The sequence below is a fragment of the Zeugodacus cucurbitae genome, chromosome 6 (assembly GCF_028554725.1).
Source record: "Zeugodacus cucurbitae isolate PBARC_wt_2022May chromosome 6, idZeuCucr1.2, whole genome shotgun sequence".
In the NCBI taxonomy this organism is placed as follows: domain Eukaryota; kingdom Metazoa; phylum Arthropoda; class Insecta; order Diptera; family Tephritidae; genus Zeugodacus; species Zeugodacus cucurbitae.
Window position 1 is genome coordinate 14,758,885 of NC_071671.1, and position 19,048 is coordinate 14,777,932.

General features: G+C 38.0%; 1 protein-coding gene across 3 annotated transcripts in view; it reads left to right on the forward strand.

Annotated features, from left to right (window-relative positions):
* LOC105219881 (putative polypeptide N-acetylgalactosaminyltransferase 9) overlaps positions 1-19,048 on the forward strand; it is a 112,177-nt gene that overhangs the window by 76,183 nt on the left and 16,946 nt on the right. For all 3 annotated transcript variants that reach the window (XM_054234821.1, XM_054234823.1, XM_054234822.1), the window contains one exon: positions 13,453-15,290. In XM_054234821.1, the coding sequence (XP_054090796.1) occupies positions 14,738-15,290 (553 nt within the window). In that variant the 5' untranslated portion in view covers positions 13,453-14,737. The remainder of the gene's footprint in view (positions 1-13,452; positions 15,291-19,048) is intronic.

Below are 19,048 nucleotides of genomic sequence, written 5' to 3' on the forward strand. Positions count from 1 at the left end.
TCCTGGTTCATTAACCTTAGAGTACTGATCAGGTGACCCCTCCACCTCCTGCAAGACTAATGAAGTCTTAATGGCTTATCTCTTCAATTTCGATATCTTTTTCGACTTCACCCGTCTCCAGTGTGTTTACATTGCCATCCGCAGGGTGGCGCTTTTTGAGGCGAAGGAATACGCTTCCAACTCCCCACGCCATCTTCCCGAATCTGGCATATAAAATGTCGTCAGCCGCTTTTTGATTTGGAGTATGTAGCTCTGGCCTCCATCTGCGTTTGCAGTTTTAGCTACGCTCAGTACTCTCCAATCACTGGTCGGCACGTCCGGGTTTTGTCGTTGTAGCAGTCGAAGTGCATGTTCCTAGGTATCACCACCTTCGCTTTGGGAACCGACGGAATGCTGCTCCGATCCACAACCTCGAGTTTCGCGTCCTTCCACAGGTTTGGAAGCGTTCTCACTGCTTCCTTCATCGGCGTCCATCTTCGAGAAGAGCGCTTCTAGTAGCTTCATTTCGACTACTTTCCACCGCTCATGCGACATCTGTCCCAGCGGGTTACTGCGGTCAATGAGAGCAACGATCAAGTGTCACTTTGCCACCTCATTAGCTGCCGCCGCTGCTCTGGACGTTGTCGGCTTGTCGTCCGCTCGCTTGACTTTTGGCTTCTTAGCCTCGTCTTTTGTCTGTCTTTTCTTTGTTGGCGCTTTCGGTTCGCTCTCTGTCGACCGTTGCCTCCTCTGAGCAATATGCTCCCCGATACGGTTAGCAAATGCTGAGTTCGAGGCACTGCACCAACTACGTGAGGCAAAGTGCCGCTTTTCACCTCCTCTCTGGCCCAAGCCAACCGTTTCATCTCCTCTTCACTCAGGTTGGACTTGCCTTCGAGTCGGCTTCTCCTTGCTGGGCTTCTTCCGGGGCCCTCTCTTGTTGCCAGAGTTGGAACCCTCGGTCGAATCCCGCGGAGAGCGAAGAAGCTCTTCTTCTTTGTCCGTATTTATGCTCACAGCGCTTTCTGGGTCCGAATCTTCATGGATTTCGGAACCCGCGCGCTGCAGAGCTGGTCTGGCAGTAGCATTACAACCACGGCACCTGCTCCCGTTGCAGTGGAGGTGTGGCCGCTGGCGACACAGCGTGAAAAGTCGCTGTGCCCGCCGGTGGTAGCAGCCTCATCTCCCACCGACGTTTGGGCTGATATCCCAGCCCGCAGTTCTTCCTTTTTGTCCTCCATTTTGAGTTTTTGTATTCGGGGGTCTCTACCCCTAGTGTTTTATACCTACCGCCAGGTACCTCACTGGCAATGGCTGATGTACTCACGCCTCCACCGCCCTATGAGGATACATATAGAGCATTCCATGATGATGGATGTGGAGTACATCAGCCTTAGCTAGATGGCGCCTGCCTGCACTGCCGTGACTTAGCTTGTCATAGACCGCTTGAGACCCCAGCAGTGCAGACAGCGCCACCCATTGCCCAGTCGACACCCGCGCGGAGGATATAGCCAAGAGGAATTTTTGTCGACAACCACCCATACAAAGGTTAGGCTGAAAATTACTAAAAGTGGGTTAACTCACTAACGAAAAACGTCAGAAACACTAAATTTTACATAAGAAATGGCAGATGAAAGCTGCACTCAGATTTTTTTACAAAATGGAAAATGGGCGTGGCGTCGCCCATTTATGGGTCAAAAACCATATCTCAGGAGCAACTCGACCGATTTCAATGAAGCTTGGTTTGTAATAGTTTCCTTACATACCAATGATATGTTATGAAAATATACTAATCGCTTCACAATTACGCCTACTCCCTATATACCAGAACTTTGAAGACAATCTGAATCGTTTACATTACAATATATAAAGTAAGCACTAGTGAAGATATCGGTGTAGAACTTTGCACATATACTATGTTTATAGTGTGGCAGCCCCATTATAAAAATCGCCGAAATCGGACCATAGGTTTTTAAGGCCCCATATATCGAACACGAGGACCTCGGTGCTTCTAACCTAATATTATGGTTTCCAACTTTCAATGGACTTTATACAATATATATGACGAATATATGGGTCAAATTGTGTATTATATAATAACGGGTGATTTTTTTGAGGTTAGGATTTTCATGCATTAGTATTTGACAGATCACGTGGGATTTCAGACATGGTGTCAAAGAGAAAGATGCTCAGTATGCTTTGACATTTCATCATGAATAGACTTACTAACGAGCAACGCTTGCAAATCATTGAATTTTATTACCAAAATCAGTGTTCGGTTCGAAATGTGAAATCCGCTTTTTTATCGACAAATTTTGTTCAGCGATGAGGCTCATTTCTGGTTGAATGGCTACGTAAATAAGCAAAATTGCCGCATTTGGGGTGAAGAGCAACCAGAAGCCGTTCAAGAACTGCCCATGCATCCCGAAAAATGCACTGTTTGGTGTGGTTTGTACGCTGGTGGAATCATTGGACCGTATTTTTTCAAAGATGCTGTTGGACGCAACGTTACGGTGAATGGCGATCGCTATCGTTCGATGCTAACAAACTTTTTGTTGCCAAAAATGGAAGAACTGAACTTGGTTGACATGTGGTTTCAACAAGATGGCGCTACATGCCACACAGCTCGCGATTCTATGGCCATTTTGAGGGAAAACTTCGGAGAACAATTCATCTCAAGAAATGGACCCGTAAGTTGGCCACCAAGATCATGCGATTTAACGCCTTTAGACTATTTTTTGTGGGGCTACGTCAAGTCTAAAGTCTACAGAAATAAGCCAGCAACTATTCCAGCTTTGGAAGACAACATTTCCGAAGAAATTCGGGCTATTCCGGCCGAAATGCTCGAAAAAGTTGCCCAAAATTGGACTTTCCGAATGGACCACCTAAGACGCAGCCGCGGTCAACATTTAAATGAAATTATCTTCAAAAAGTAAATGTCATGAACCAATCTAACGTTTCAAATAAAGAACCGATGAGATTTTGCAAATTTTATGCGTTTTTTTTTTTTTAAAAAGTTATCAAGCTCTTAAAAAATCACCCGTTATAAATAAAGTTAAATAAATAAATTGCGAGGGTATTAAATGTTCGGTTGGCCCGAACTTAGCCCTTCCTTACTTGTTAACCTAACCTTTGTATGGGAGGTGGGCGTGGTTATTATCCGATATTAATAATTTTTAGTTCCTAGCACCGTTTCTCAAAATAGTACAGTAGTTGAGTTACACAGAACCTTTCAAGCAAAACACATTTAATTTGAAAATCTATAATGTCTTATCAGGTTTTTTATTCGAGTGGGTCTTCCAAAGATGTGAGATTAGTTCAAAGTTGTTTATTTGTTGGTTTATTTATATTATATACATATTGTTTATATATATTATTATTTTATTTTATAATAATATTCAAAATATTCCCTGCTTTATCATTTTCCGTTTATAGCCTGAACATTTCTTCAAGAACGGTTAAAAGCTTATAACTAACTATGTCTATAGTTCCAATTTTTATTGCCACCGACACAGTAATCAGATTCCCTGGTTAGCATAATCAGGCAGGTTCATTTTAGTTTTGCTTCGAAATTCCAAACATAATTTTTACAGCTCACCTACAAAAGAACTGCGAAATTAATCTTCACCAAATATTGTATAAACACTCATTAGCATTTCTACAAAAGAATTATATTTCAATGAAATAAATTCGTTTAATTTTCCGGGCGTGCCATCGATCGATGCTTAGGAAATACACAGTCCGATTCAAATTAATCATTGAAGCGTGTGTCCTTGAGCTGGCAGTGTATACACACATACATACATATAGACTTAGCCTACTGTGAATTGGTGGGAATCTACATGTAATATACTCGTGCCCATTAATTATGTGCGACAATGTTGTTATTGTTATTGCTGTTGTTTCTGAACTCAATTTAGAGCAGCGCCAATGTATTAACACTTGGCAATGTCAATCGAAACATGCCACAAACCATTCTGCTTTAGCTACCGCACAATTTCATGCAAAGCTGTGATTTACACAGAGGAAATGCTACATGTTGTTGGTTGTTGTCACTGATACTATTATTACTACACGTATTTACATTTAGACTACAGACAGTGGCTCAACTTAGATAAATAGGGCCAAATCATATCAAAGGACACCCACGTACACACAAAATGGAGCTAGTGTGCATGCCAATTCATGCATAATTAACGATGTGCCATTAATTAATTAATTCATCAGCCTCAACAGAGTAAATATAAACAAGTAAGGAAATGCTAAGTTCGGGTGCAACCGAACATTTTATACTCTCGCAATTTATTGCTATATTTTTATAAAGAAAACACACAATTTGACCCATATATTCGGCATATACATTTATTTAATATTAACCGATTTATAAGCTATTAAGCTCATGGTATTTTTGAAAATCCTATAATGAGGTATTCTCATATATTCATAAATATATAAGGGAAGTTATGACCCGATTTTAACCTTTTCTGGTACAGAGACACACTATTAGTAGAAAAATATTTCCTCTGAATTAAATTAAGATATCTGAGAGATTTACCGAAATTTTCGGTGAAAAGTTACCATGGGGCACTGAGTTCAAAATTTTCACAAGTGATGCCATAGATCATATACAGTATTTGTGTAAAGTTTTATTTCGCTATCTTCATTGGTTCCTTATGTTTATCTTATAAAGTGAAGGAATCAGATGGACTTCAAAATTGAGTTATATAGAAAGTTGTCGTATTTGTGAACCGATTTCATCCATTTTCCACACGTGTCGTCAGGGTGCCAAGAAAATATTATATACCGAATTTCATTCGAATTGGTCGAGTAGTTCCTGAGATATGGTTTTTTTTTCTGAGTGCAGCTTCCATCTGCCATTTCTTATGTGAATTTAGTGTTTCGGACGTTTTTCGTTAGTGAGGTAACCCTTCTTCTTCTTGACTGGCTTACGCGGTTATAGCCGAGTCCAAAACAGCGCGCCACGTATCCCTCCTTCTGGCAGTTTGGCGCCAATTGGTTATACCAAGCGAAGCCAGGTCCCTCTCCACCTGGTCCTTCCATCGGAGTGGAGGTCTCCCTCTTCCTCGGCTTCCACCAGCGGGTACTGCATCGAATACTTTCAGAGCTGGAGCACTTTCGTCCATTCGAACAACATGACCTAGCCAGCGTAGCCGCTGTTTTTTTATTCGCTGGACTATGTCTATGTCGTCGAATAACACATACAACTCATCGTTCCATCGTCTGCGGTATTCGCCGTTGCCAATGTTCTGAGGACCATAAATCTTCCGCAAAACCTTTCTCTCGAAAACTCCTAGTGCCGTCTCATCGGATGTTGACATCGTCCACGCTTCTGCACCGTAAAGTAGGACGGGAATGATGAGGGACTTGTAGAGTTTGGTTTTTGTTCGTCGAGAGAGGACTTTACTTTTCAATTGCCTACTTAGTCCATAGTAGCACCTGTTGGCAAGAGTGATTCTGCGTTCTGTAGCTCTGCAGCTCTTATAATTTTTTCCAGCATCAGGTTAAAGAAGTCGCACGATAGTGAGTCACCTTGTCTGAAACCTCGTCTGGTATCGAACGGCTCGGAGAGGTCCTTCCCGATTCTGACGGAGCTTTTGTTGTTGCTCAACGTCAGCTTACACAGCCGTATTAGTTTTGTGGGGATACCAAATTCAGACATCGCGGCATAAAGGCAACTCCTTTTCGTGCTGTCGAAAGCAGTTTTAAAGTCGACAAAGAGACGGTGTGTTTCGATCCTATTTTCACGGTCTTCTCCAAAATTTGGCGCATGGTGAATATCTGCTCTCAGAGAGCAGGAGTGCAAGTCGAGTAGAAAATCGTTCGGCTGTCAGTTGTGATTGCAGCTTCCCGATGTCGAACCTTCCTTGTGTTTGTTGACGTGTGCGCTTTTCTACACAGAGGCGGGTGCGTATTTTAGCTGCTACAAGATAGTGGTCCGAGTCGATGTTGGGGCCACGAAGCGTACGCACATCAGAAACACTGGAGACATGTCGTCCATCTATCACAACATGATCGATCTGGTTGCGAGTGATTCGATCCGGGGACAGCCAAGTAGCTTGATGGATTTTCTTATGCTGGAATCTAGTACTACAGACGACCATATTTCGGGCCCCGGCGAAGTCGATCAGCCTCAGACCGTTTGGTGATGTTTCGTCATGGAGGCTGAATTTTCCGACTGTTGTGCCAAAGACACCTTCTTTACCCACCCTAGCGTTGAAATCGCCAAACACGATTTTGACATCGTGGCGGGGGCAGCGCTCATAGGTGCGTTCTAGGCGCTCATAGAAAGCATCTTTGATCACATCGTCCTTCTCTTCCGTTGGGGCGTGGGCGCAAATCAGCGATATGTTGAAGAACCTCGCTTTGATGCGGATTGTGGCAAGACGTTCATCCACCGGGGTGAATGCCAGGACTCGGCGACGTAGTCTCTCTCCCACCACAAATCCAACACCGAATTTGCGCTCCTTTATATGGCCGCTGTAGTAGATGTCACAAGGACCCACCTTCTTCCGTCCTTGTTCCGTCCATCGCATTTCTTGGATTGCGGTGATGTCAGCCTTTACTCTTACGTGGACATCAACCAGCTGGGAAGGTGCCTCTCCCAATTAAGGGTCCGGACATTCCAGGTGCATGCCCTTAAATCGTAGACCTTTAAACGTTTGCAGTGGTCGTCATCAAAATTGGGGTCTCTCATCCGAGGCTGTTTTGTTCTTTTCATTGGGGGGTGTTTTTATGTGGTGGGTCCCAAACCCTACGCACAACCGCATAAGTGGGTTTCGCCTTCTCACTTTAGCTCGCCTCCAAACGGATGTCTGTTGTCTACCCAGAGGATACTTGGTCTAAGACCGGAAGTCGTGAGCTGCTTGAGCCACATGTAAAAGAATCGTTCCTGGCCACTCCCAAGTGAATGACAGTCAGAAACTTTCCTCACTTACGTGAACTTCTACATATGACTCCATCCTCCATGAGGTAACCCACTTTTAGTAATTTTCAACCTAACCTTTGTATGGGAGGTGGGCGTGGTTATTATCCGATTTCAACTATTTTGATGGTGTGTGGTGGGGTATTTAAGAGAACCGACTGCATAAAGTTTGGTTTATATAGATTTATTGGTTTGCGAGATACGTACAAATAACCGATTTGGGGGCGGGCCACGCCCACTTCCCCAAAAAAATAACATATAATTATGCCCCTTCCTCGTGCGATCCTTTATTCCAAATTTTATTTTCATAACTTTATTTAGGGCTTAGTTATGAAACTTTTTAAGTTTTTGGTTTTTGCCATTTTGTGGGCTTGGTAATGGTCCCCATTCCATTTTCCCCATTTTCGAAAGCAACCTCCTCAGGGTGCCAAGGAAACACGTATTCCACGTTTCATTAAGATATCTAAATTTTTACCCAAGTTATCCGTTGCACGGACAGACAGACATTCGGATTTTGACTCGTCTCGTCATCCTGATCATTTTGATATTTATAACCCTATATCTAACTCGTTTATTTTTATGACTTACAAACAAACGTTATGTGAACAAAAATATAATACTCTCATACCAACTTTTGTTGCGAGAGTATAAAAATATATTAAGAAAAATTCAATGTAATATATATTATAATATATTTGTGTTTATGTATGTATATCTCTCAGCTAACCCTGGTTTTATTGCTGCCGCCTTATAGCAGCGCACTTCATCAATACCGTCTTTAATCAGAAAGACACGCACAAGCACAAAACAATACCAACAATAATTATAATAAAATATGTTAATTATTTGTAGCCTGTTCATCACCGCAAAGCATAAAGTATCAACGGGTTGCTCATCGCAAATCGCAATTTAAGCAAAACATGGCAACGACATGGCCATCAGTTGAGCACTTAATGCTCAGAGCCATAAATATTTATGCACCCACTGACCGTGTGAAAACACAAGACTGCGGAAAAAAAAGCAACATAGTAGAGAACTGTGTTGATAAGGGGAAAACAAGAGAAGTATTGAAATTTCATGATAGCTTTCTGCACTTATTTCCAGTTAAATTTAAAAGTATGTATTTTTATTCAATTGAAAATCGTAGAAGCATTTGTTAGTAGAAAACAGTGCTTGATTGTGTCATCAACTTACTTTCTCCGATCAATATTCCCAAAATATGTGCCATTGATGCCATCCAAACTGAACAAATGTGAACACGACCATTCACGAGAGATCTACTGGTTTAATGAGTTAATGAAATTGATTAGTTAAAATGGTGTTTCTGAGTATTGTTTAATTCGTATCGCAATTCAAATGTTCGTACAATATTGGGATTGTGTGTAGTAATGCTTAACACTTTTGTATTTTTAAATTACCTTAAAACTGAACACATTAATTGTACTGCGTGAATTTAAAATCTTCATTATCAACCTCTGGTTATCTGGTAATTTATTTGTTTAATTATTTGCGGTTTTTCGCATTTCAGAGCGCCAAACAATAATTAAGTACATAACTTACCTTCCAATTATGCTGGTCAGCCTTTTACATCAACCATATTATTATCCTTAGCTGTCGCTGTCAGTCCACTAATTACACTCTTAACTGGCGACATAACAGTTGATCCTTTAACAATGATTGTCGCAGCTTTTAAGGCTGTTGTTGCATAATTTAATAAAGGTACTTTTTTATTGGAAATATTTCACAATTACTCTTCATTATGTCTACGTTTATTTAAAACAGGAGTGGCAAGTGACATTGGTGTTAATATTGCATCATAATAAATTCAATATAATTGCTCATATTTTGGTTGGAGTTCGTTTTTTTTATAAAACTTTGTCATTCATTTGCTTTCGGTATTTAAATTGTTTTTATTATTTGAATTGTTTACATTTTTTCCATATTTTTTCCACTTTATGGTGTACTCATACAGCATGCATTTTCATCATTATAATCAATTATAACTGTTTTATGATATAAGAACGCTTTTTCATGTTATAATGTATTTTTTTATAACCATTTATTAATTTTAATTGATTCAATGCAATTTTAATTATAGTATTGCTCTCTTCTGTGATTTTTCATTATATTTTGAACTTTTTCCGCTGTGATTTGCAGAAAAACAGTTAGCATTTGAGTCGGAGCAGGTATTCAAATTTTGGTACAGTGAAAATTGAGCTTGGCCTTTGCTTCTAAATCTAGGTGCTAGGAACTTTTCAACGTTCTTCTGAACTAATAGTGCTTACTTAATTGCTTCAACTATATAGCATTTTGCAACATGATCATAAGTGTTTACAACTTCAGAATAAGAGAAGTCTGCAAAATTGAATTGTGTGTGAATACTAAATATGTTGACTCAATTTACGAACAAATTACCTCCAATAATGTATCCCTCTGAATAAAGAACGATTAAAAATCAGTGGTTCATTGCATGGTTCATAAGCGACGACAACATATTTTCCAACGGTATTAAGTATTTTTTTCCCAAAATTTCTTACCGGGTATAACTACAGTACTTTATCTATAAAATACACATATATTTCGTCAATTAATACCATAAGGTACTCTGAGGCCAACAACACACCCTACACCGAGCAACCTCTACGATGCTCTTCGTACAATTATGTCCGGCTATCGGTTGATCAATTTAGCCTCGCCATTCAATTCGCCTTTGTGGTTTCACCTGACAGCCGCTTCAATGATCTTCCTGCAAACATTTACGCGCAACACCTCAGGGAAGTTAGCAAAAACTGAAACTGAACAACAACAGCAAAAACAAATCCCTTTTCAGCAGTTTGTTGCAACACCTTTGTAACAACTCTCCACATCACGCTTGTCAGTCGCATAGAATTTCCAGTTTCCAATGCAGCTCATGTTTTTTGTTTGTCGTGTTCTCGGTTGCGCTTCGGTTAATTTCAGTTTGTTCACCAACTAAACTAACCATGTGTATTAGCCATTAGCTATTAGCCATTGCACTTGACTGCAATTGAGTTTGTTGACCACATCAATAGAAAAAAAAGTCTATGTAAGTACGTTCTGTATAACATAGCATAGCATAGCATAGCGTAACATAGCATTATTGCAACAAAAAGGCGTAGAGTAGAATAAATGGCAAATATTAAAGCTGCATATCTAAGTATATAAGTATATGAAAGTGTGTGTATGTCTGTAAGTGCAAGTACTAATCAATAGATTGCGATTCTTCTTAGCATAGCTCTTTGTACTTTTTCACTCTCTTAAGTATGCATGCGGGTTTAGATATGTACATACCAAAGTGCATTTGAAAATAGTTGGTTTCGCTTCCCGTGGTTGACCGCCAATAACCGGTTTGTTTGTCTGTTGACTTTTTTCATTGAATTCAAATGCTTATTCACTGTAAGTATCTAAGCATTGTGCGCAAACGCATATGTCAATGATTTGAATGTTTGTAAAAAGGTAAAACAAAAAGGTGCAATTTTTTCATACACTGAAAACAAATTTTAATATTTATTATTATTAAATTAAATTTAAAAAATTGATGTTTGTTTAAAAAAAACCTTTAAAACGAATGGAGAAATTTAGGATAATTTCGTAATTGTTTTTCAAATTTCTTAATTAAGTCAATATACCAATTATTTTTGTTAATTGTCTTAATTTAAAAATTGATTAAATTAAGTGACTTGGAATGCTAGTTTCTGTAAATTAATCCCTAGTTAGTTTTCAAATACCATACGCTGCTGTAATTTACTAATTACACAATTAGTATTTAACTGTCATTAAATTTACATGAATGCCCTCCTTGAATGACTAACTAATTGCACACTAAATAAATCATGTTCGAGTAGTCTTAATTGCACAGTTAAAAGAATGTCAACAATTTAATTATAAATTATTTCTGACAGTGTCAAACCCGTTTATTACTAACTGTTCGCTGTTCTCTTCATATATATCTAATTTCCATCAGAACTATAGTTATTGTTGGAGGTCAACCACTTCTTCCTTTTTATTTTGTCACATGTTTCTGGCAAAAACTAGTAACGCATATGAATATAAAATAGTTGTAGTTATTATGATGGTGGTAACAATTTCACGTTAGAGGGCTTTCGCGCAAGAATTCTTAATATAGCCATATATGGTATGAGAGAAAGTATAACAGTGGGGGAATGAAATAAAAGTATTGGTTTTTGATGTAATATCCTTATAGCCTTTTCACACAGGAGCTAATTGATCAATTAACGTGCCTCTGCTGATTAAAATGCTTATTAAGATCGATTTACCATAAAAAATAAAAAACTCCAATGTTTTTATTTGAATTTTAATCGAATTGACAATGAAATGAAACTCTGCGAGAAAGGCCGGTGCCGGTTGTCGGTGAATTGTTGTTCACGTTACACGACGGTAGATGTCGTTGCTAAAACATAACAATAAAATCTATTACTACTGATCGGTTATCGATTAGTAGGTATGAAGTGCATTATGAAGTGCAAAAACTGGTTTCTCAATCAAAATTTTAATTGATCAATTAATTTGGCTGTGTGAAAAGACTATTATTGTCCTTGAGCATCATTAATTACAATATTTCTATGAATTGTGAAACTTTTGTGGAGATAGATTTGCTTTGATTTATTCAGTATCTGAAATAATAAAACAATTTGTTTCAAAATTGAGCTTTGGTAGCTTAATTGGTGACAGATTTATAGTTTTTTGTTTTACTAACATGAAAAGTCAAGTCTTCGAAGTCTAATTGATTTCCATTTCTATTCTCCTTTTTTAATAATCATTCCTCATTTTCACTTTCGTTAGTTTTTCGTATAATTTTCTTCTTTTTAGTCTCTTATTTTTATTTTTTATTATTTAATAATAATGAATTTAATTATTAGTTATAAATAATACTACATTTTATAAATTAAAAAAACCGAAAAACATATTAAAAAATAAATAAATACAAAGACTGTGGATGTATTCGAACTCTTACAAAATAATATAACTTTTGTAGAAGAACTAAATTAAATATTTAAATTTAACACAACTTGTTGAAATATATTTATAAAAGGTGAGAACCTTTAATATTATTCAAATTTTATATTTAATTAAATGTATGATATAGTATATATCTACCTAAAACAAAACCAATCTATGAAACATTTTTCGAAGATACTTTTTAAGGGTATTCCCACTTGATTGAACATATATTACTGCTCTAAAACAGCTATACATTTCATAAAATTAAAAATATTTTCCATACTCGCTTTTACCTCATTAACCGCAGCACCATATTTCAATTTTATAGTCATTGTTATCTTTATTAAAAATTGTTTGCAATTTTGCATTATTTGCCATTCACTCCCATATCTATCTCCTCATTCCTCAAAAATTATCACCCAGTTCCAACTATCGAACGCGTTCACTAATTTATTTAGTCACTAATATGTTAGTTGAAAACATTCTCATGCCAGTTAATTATCACTACAACAACACCAACGCTTTGTCATCATTCAATCTCAATCACTCTCTCGGTCCCTATTCGAACACCTCGGACACTACTATGACTAAATATAACAATTCGAGCGCCATCAATTATCTCAGACCAACAATAATCTAAGCAATTAAATATGCCATAGGACAGCATGAAACAAAGCGACAAACAAAATAACTGTAATACATGGGAAGGTAATCATCAATATGCAATATACTCTATTTCGCACTATTGCTGCTCAATCAGTTGTCACGTTGTATATACGTCAATCGAATGGCAATGGAAAACCGATAAATATAATAGCTATTTACTTAAAGGTGTTTTGCCAACGTGTGGAATTGAGTTAGGATTTTCGGGTTGCGAAAGCTTTGTATGCAATTATTCTTAATATTTAATTTCTTGACGAAGCAGAGTACTAATCAGTGAGATACTCTCAATATTGTCGATTATTTCTGAAGCTCCTATATTTCCTATATATGTACAATATAAGTTGATAGAACCAATTTAGTCTGTGCCTTTTCGCACAGAAGTTAATTGATCTATTAACCGGCCTTTGTTCAATTAAATTGCTGATTTAGATCGATTTACCATTCAAAAGAAAAACCTTATTTTACTACATTAATTTTTAATCGAAAACAAATCGAGTTTTTATTAGTTATTGAGAAATTACCAATCAGCTGATAAACTTCCAACCTCTTATGAACAGCAAAAACAATCGTTATTTTCTTTGATTGGCACATTGAAAAAAAATTTAATTATCTACAAATATTTACATACACAAGTTATTAATAAATTCTTAAAAAATAAGCAGAACTTATCAATTCATTCTGATTTTTCTATACAGAAATAATAACAAAATGGTATCGGATGATACCGAACAAATATAAGGAAAAAAATATCTTATAAGACATAAAGAATGTATTTTTTGCGTGCCCTAAATTTTATTTTTCATTATTTGAGTATTAGTAATAGTTCTTCTCGATTGCAACATCCTCTACTTTTGTTTAACTCATTCATTTTCATTTTTCTTTTGCAGATAAATAAAAACAACAACAGCGCATACAACAAATGAATCAAACGAAGCAGAAGCACTGAAATGAAAAATCTCACAAAAAGTAGTAAGGAAAGGATTTAAAAGTAAACAGAAGACCAGAGTCTGAATGTCCGGAGTGAAAAAGTTATGAGGCAAAATTGAAGACACGTATATTTACTAATGCGATGAACCAAAAACGACAATGCGGTTAAGGTCATCACAATAAATGTAATGAATAAAAGTGGATGTTGAATAAACAGCAAAAACGCACACACAACAAAACCAAGTAGTACATAACGGTGCAAAGGCAATAAATACAAATAAAAAGCGTATGTGAAAAAGCAAAGCAGAGACAGAAAACTCCTTGCTGCTAGTGATTTTTGTCCATAGTTTGTGTCAGAAAGCAACTGTGAAAGAAGCACGAAGAAGATTTCAAATTAGAAAGCAAAACAAGAGAAGTGAAAAAACAAAATAATATATGAGTGTGAAGGAATAGTTGAATACGAACAGGACAAGGTAAATACAGCGAATGCCATTTACGTGGAAAACTACTAAACAAACAAAAACAAAGCTGGAATTGAAAAAAATACGCTAAAACTTGTTTATTGACAATTTTTGTATATTTCCTACTAAAAGTCTTCAGAAAAACATATCAATTGCATTTAAATTAAAAAATAAAATTTTTGAAGCATATCTCCAGGTGCAAACCGCTGTGAGAATTTCCAGTAGACACAAAGACATTTCAATTAAAAAATATATATATCATTAATCAGCGCTTAATAAAACAATAATATCTACAAAATAGCGATAACAGCAAACATTCACTCACTTTCTAAGCCAAACAACGACGTTAGGCGTCCAAAATTATGCTAACTAATTACGCTGGTAAATAAACAAACAAATATAAACAAGTAAAAGCAACACAGCAACTTGCAAGGTAAACGAAAATCGCCGCTACTCAATCAGCGAAATTTGCAAATCATAAATTACAACTAATTGAGGCATACATTTAGGCGCATAATAAATATATATCAACGCCTTGCTGAGACTGTGAAGGAAAGAGGCAAAAATAACCCATTTTGACTGTAGAAGTAGAAAATGAGAGCAGTTGCAAGAGCGTGCTAGTCATAGGGTCAATGCATTTAAATGAAATATTGCCAATAACGAGGCGCACAACATTGAAATACATCAACTTCTAGTCAACGGCGCAGAGAGCGCTAACAGCACTACAAAAATACAATCACAACAAAAACGAAAAACTTAGACACAATACACACAAGCACAAGAAATGGTGTTCATTTGGCGTCGACGCTCTGCGTCCATTGTGAAAATCGTTGCCATGCTTACCGCCATCTGGTTCACAGTGGCGTTCTTCCTATACCACGATGACTCTTCACAAGGTGGCAGTAGCAAATGGAACGGCATGTCGCTGGCGCTGAAAAGTGTTGGTGGTGGCAGTAACGTCGGTGCTGCCGCACCGCCCCCTAACGCGCTCGACGCTGAACCGGGTATTTACGAGGGCGGTGGCAGTTTCGGCGTGGATCGTGGCGGTGTGGCAGGGAACGATGGTGGCGCGTACGTGGAAAGCGGTAGACGCGAACAGCGGCGCGGTGTAGGCGATGTGCCACCACTCGAGGACAATCAGCTGGATGCAAATGAAGATTTAGCCCAACAGGCGGATGGCAATTTCGCGCCTGATCTTAATGTAGGCGATGAATCAGTGCAGAATAATGTGGTGGTGGATGCAGCGGCACAAGAAAATGAACGCGTCTATCGTGGCAAATTGATTGCGGATAATAAACCCAGCAAGAGTGGAATCAAAAAGGTGCCCGAAGAGGATGGTGAGTTCATTTGCGTTTTCTTCATTTTTTAAATGTACAAAAATATATACCATATATATGTATATATATATACATTTATTTTATACTTTATTGGCGCTTAATTTTTGCTGCGCTTCACTGTTTTGTACTTTGCAACATTTGCGCGCCTTAATTTGATGGCGCTGCTGTCTCTTTGTTTAAGTAGCCAGATTATCAAATTAATTTGGCGTATTATATATATATATATATATATATATAAACCTATATACATATACAGCAATATCCTTATTTACTTTTTAAGCCATTAGGCATTGTGCTAATTCCTGCCGATTGCGTTTTTGTGGTCTTAACTGATGTTTGCTAAAGCATGGTGCTTTGTTGTTGTAGTTAGTGGTCATAAAACGATTAGCCTGATAATGTAAATGTCTAATTTGTGGCAACACAATGTTGTGTGGAATATTTTTTTGATGCTGAAAAATGGATGTTGTATTAAATGAATTACTTTGTGAAGATTTAGGAACAAATTGGGATATTACGAAGCAAATTTATTCATATTCCTTATATTAGCTTAAGAGAAAAGTATCGCATTATGGGGCTTCTAGCGGTGACATTCGCTATTAAAAATTTGTCTACTTGTTTTGCGCAACAGTTGCTTTTGTTTCTTCACCCAGTGTTGGATGGTTCATGCTTCCAATATTATTTCCGTTCCGTTCTCTCAAAATCGCATTGAGTTCTATATTATTGTATAATAATGGCAACTTAATCATAAGAACTTTTAGTTCGGATCCGAAAGAATAAAATTGCTGTTTTCAAGGCAATCGGAAGATAATATTTGGGAGATTACAGAGGGTAGCAGTAGTAGGCAGAAAATTTATTTATCGTAAAGAAGTTCTTACAAAATCAATCAGCCATTTATATCTGTTTACAAAAGCACAAGGTTATATAATATGGGCCGTTTCGTTCGATAATCTGTTTCCATCTAGATGGCAACTTCATAATACCCCCCGTAGAAGCCCCTCCTTATTTGCGAAGAACTCGGACAGCCACTTTTCACAAACCTCTATTGAGTTCAACTTTACACCACCAAGGGCGTTCGCCATGACGAGTCATCAAAGAAGTGTGTAGTCTGGCGTTGTCCTGGTGGAGCACTACACTCTTCCTTTTGGCCAATTCTGGTCGATGGCCTGCTTCAAGCGGTCCAGTTGTTCGCAGTAGGTGATAGAATTAAGCTTCTGGCCATATGGAAGCAGCTCATAGTGGATTATTCCCTTCCAATCCCACCAAACACACAGCAAAACCTTCCTGGCAGTCAATACCGGCTTGGCCACTGTTTGGGATGATTCACCGACCTTCGACCACGACCGTTTTCGCTTGATATTGTCATATGTGATCGTCGCCAGTCACCATCCGCATCAAAAATTGGTCGACTTCGTTCCGTTTCAGCATCATATCGCAGGCCTTGATTCGGTCCAGAAGGTTTTTTTGCGTTAAATCATGCGACACCGAAACACCAAGCTTTTTTGTGTATCCAGCCTTCTGCAGATGGTTTAAAATGATTTCCTGACAAACTTCTATTTCCTGGGCGATGTCACGAGATACCACATGCCGGTCTAACTCAATGTTTTCTATGATTTGATCGGTATTCGTCGTCACAGGTCTTTCGTCTAACTCGATGTTTTCCATGATATGATCGGTATTCGTGGTCACAGTTCTTCCGCCGGCTGGCTTATCCATGGTGTCGTTTTCACCCGCTCTGAATCGAGACCATTCCCCGCAGTTCGAAGTTATAGAGGTGATAAAGTACCATCACCCAAAACACCATTAACCTCACGGAACGTTTCTGTAGCGGATTTGCCATTAACGAAGGAAAACTTTAGCGCGAATTTCGGCGTCAGTGAACTCCATGTTTACGCGTCTATAACTGTTGAACGCAATATCAAAACTAATCATGCATAGCGTCGTTTTGTAGGTTATTTCAAGACCTTTCAAATATCTATATCAAATATTGCCAGATATGAGCTCTGTATCGCTATATATATTCAAAAGACAAAAAAGCGGAAGGGAGATATTTGCATGATACAGCATGTGGCATGACCCATAAAAATAGTATTTGAATTGCAGCATTGTCAGAGGACGCACTGAACACTTTCGAAGGACGCACACCAATAAACTACTCCACTTATGAAGTATATATGTAGGTTATCCAATGGTTGGTTGTTTAAGGTTTTATCGTTGTTGGTAAACGATTTAAGCGCGATTTAAATGCGCCTTCAGCTTAAATTGCCGTGCCACGTACTTGAGTAGCTGCTAGCGCGAGCTACAGTGGCTGCCACATGTCCCATTGTACTCGCGGCGGCACTTGGTTGGCAATTCTGTGGCAGTGAAGTGCAAAATAATTGCTGTTGTTGCAGCTGGCATGAATGCAATGTTGCAAATCACAAAACGCATACGTAAGCGCATGAATCCAACCACAAGAATATATTATTATTGCCAACTGTTGCTTATTAGCTATACTCAGATGGGTGGTTGTTGCTTCTTTGTTGTTCTTGTTTTCTTTATAACATTCTGCATTTTTCTATATTTGTGGTTGTAACTTTTAATTTGCCTATTCATTTTTATTGTTATTGTTGTTGTCTATGCGTTGTCTATGCATTCGCAAGATGCTGATTTATGAGCGTTTACAGCCAGCACAAGCAATTACGCAGATATATGATTTTGAGAATCCGTTTTTAAATAGTTGCTAGCACATTCTTCTCCTTAATTGCCCCATTTTATTGAGCATGCGTTTAGGTACCACTCTAGAAATGCCTAACAGTTGGTAGTACAACAAAAGGAATCTAGGGGAAGAGCTTTAAGACAGTATTTTGGTATAGAAAAGCGGTTTTAGCAAGTCAGAGTTCTCAAGAAGTTGCTTAACGACATATCTGTGCTGAACTATAATTGTTTGATATTATTATTTAATATGACACTCATAACGTCTCCCCAATGAAAGCTTCTGATTAGAGTCCAAATTCTACTAGGATACTACCCGACTACCAACGGATAATTTTAAACAACAACAACTAAACTGTCATTTCTTATAAAAGCTCTATGGGTTTCATATATAAAAATAATGAAACAGTTACATTGCTGGTTGTTTCAAAAGTGACCACTCACGCATTATCTAGTTTAGTATTAGGGATAGAACGGAATTTTAGCCAATGAAATACGAAACTCACACATTATTTTTACTGCCCACAGCACGTGCTTTTGTTCTCGTCTGCTGATTCTGCCGCTAACTCGTATGGCAACAATAAAACGCATTTTCTGCCATCAGCAGTACTCATAATTTTAAGCGTGCGCCAGCGCTGCGGGTTAATTCACAAGTATGTGTCATGCCATATATCAAATAGAATTATTGAATGTCGAATCGTACTAAAATGTATGTACTAAGACCTGCCTTTTTGTGTGTGTGTGTGCTGAGACTGCTATTTGTATTTAGTGTTGCATGCTTCTCCTATTGTTGGCGGCAATAATGAATCGCTTCGTGGGGCAAATTAAGTGCTATAAAAAGTAAAACAAAATGCAACAAAATGACAGAAAATCTGAAATTTACCAAAGTCATCGTTGCACATAATTGCTTGATAACTGATTGCGCTAAATTGCATTGCGAACACTGATTGCATCGCTTGCTGGCGCCTAGGACCAACAGAAGCAACAATTCGCTATAACTGGCGGCGGGTCAAGAACGCAACTGGTATGGAATATAATAGGCAGTGAGTACATAAATATAGCATTTT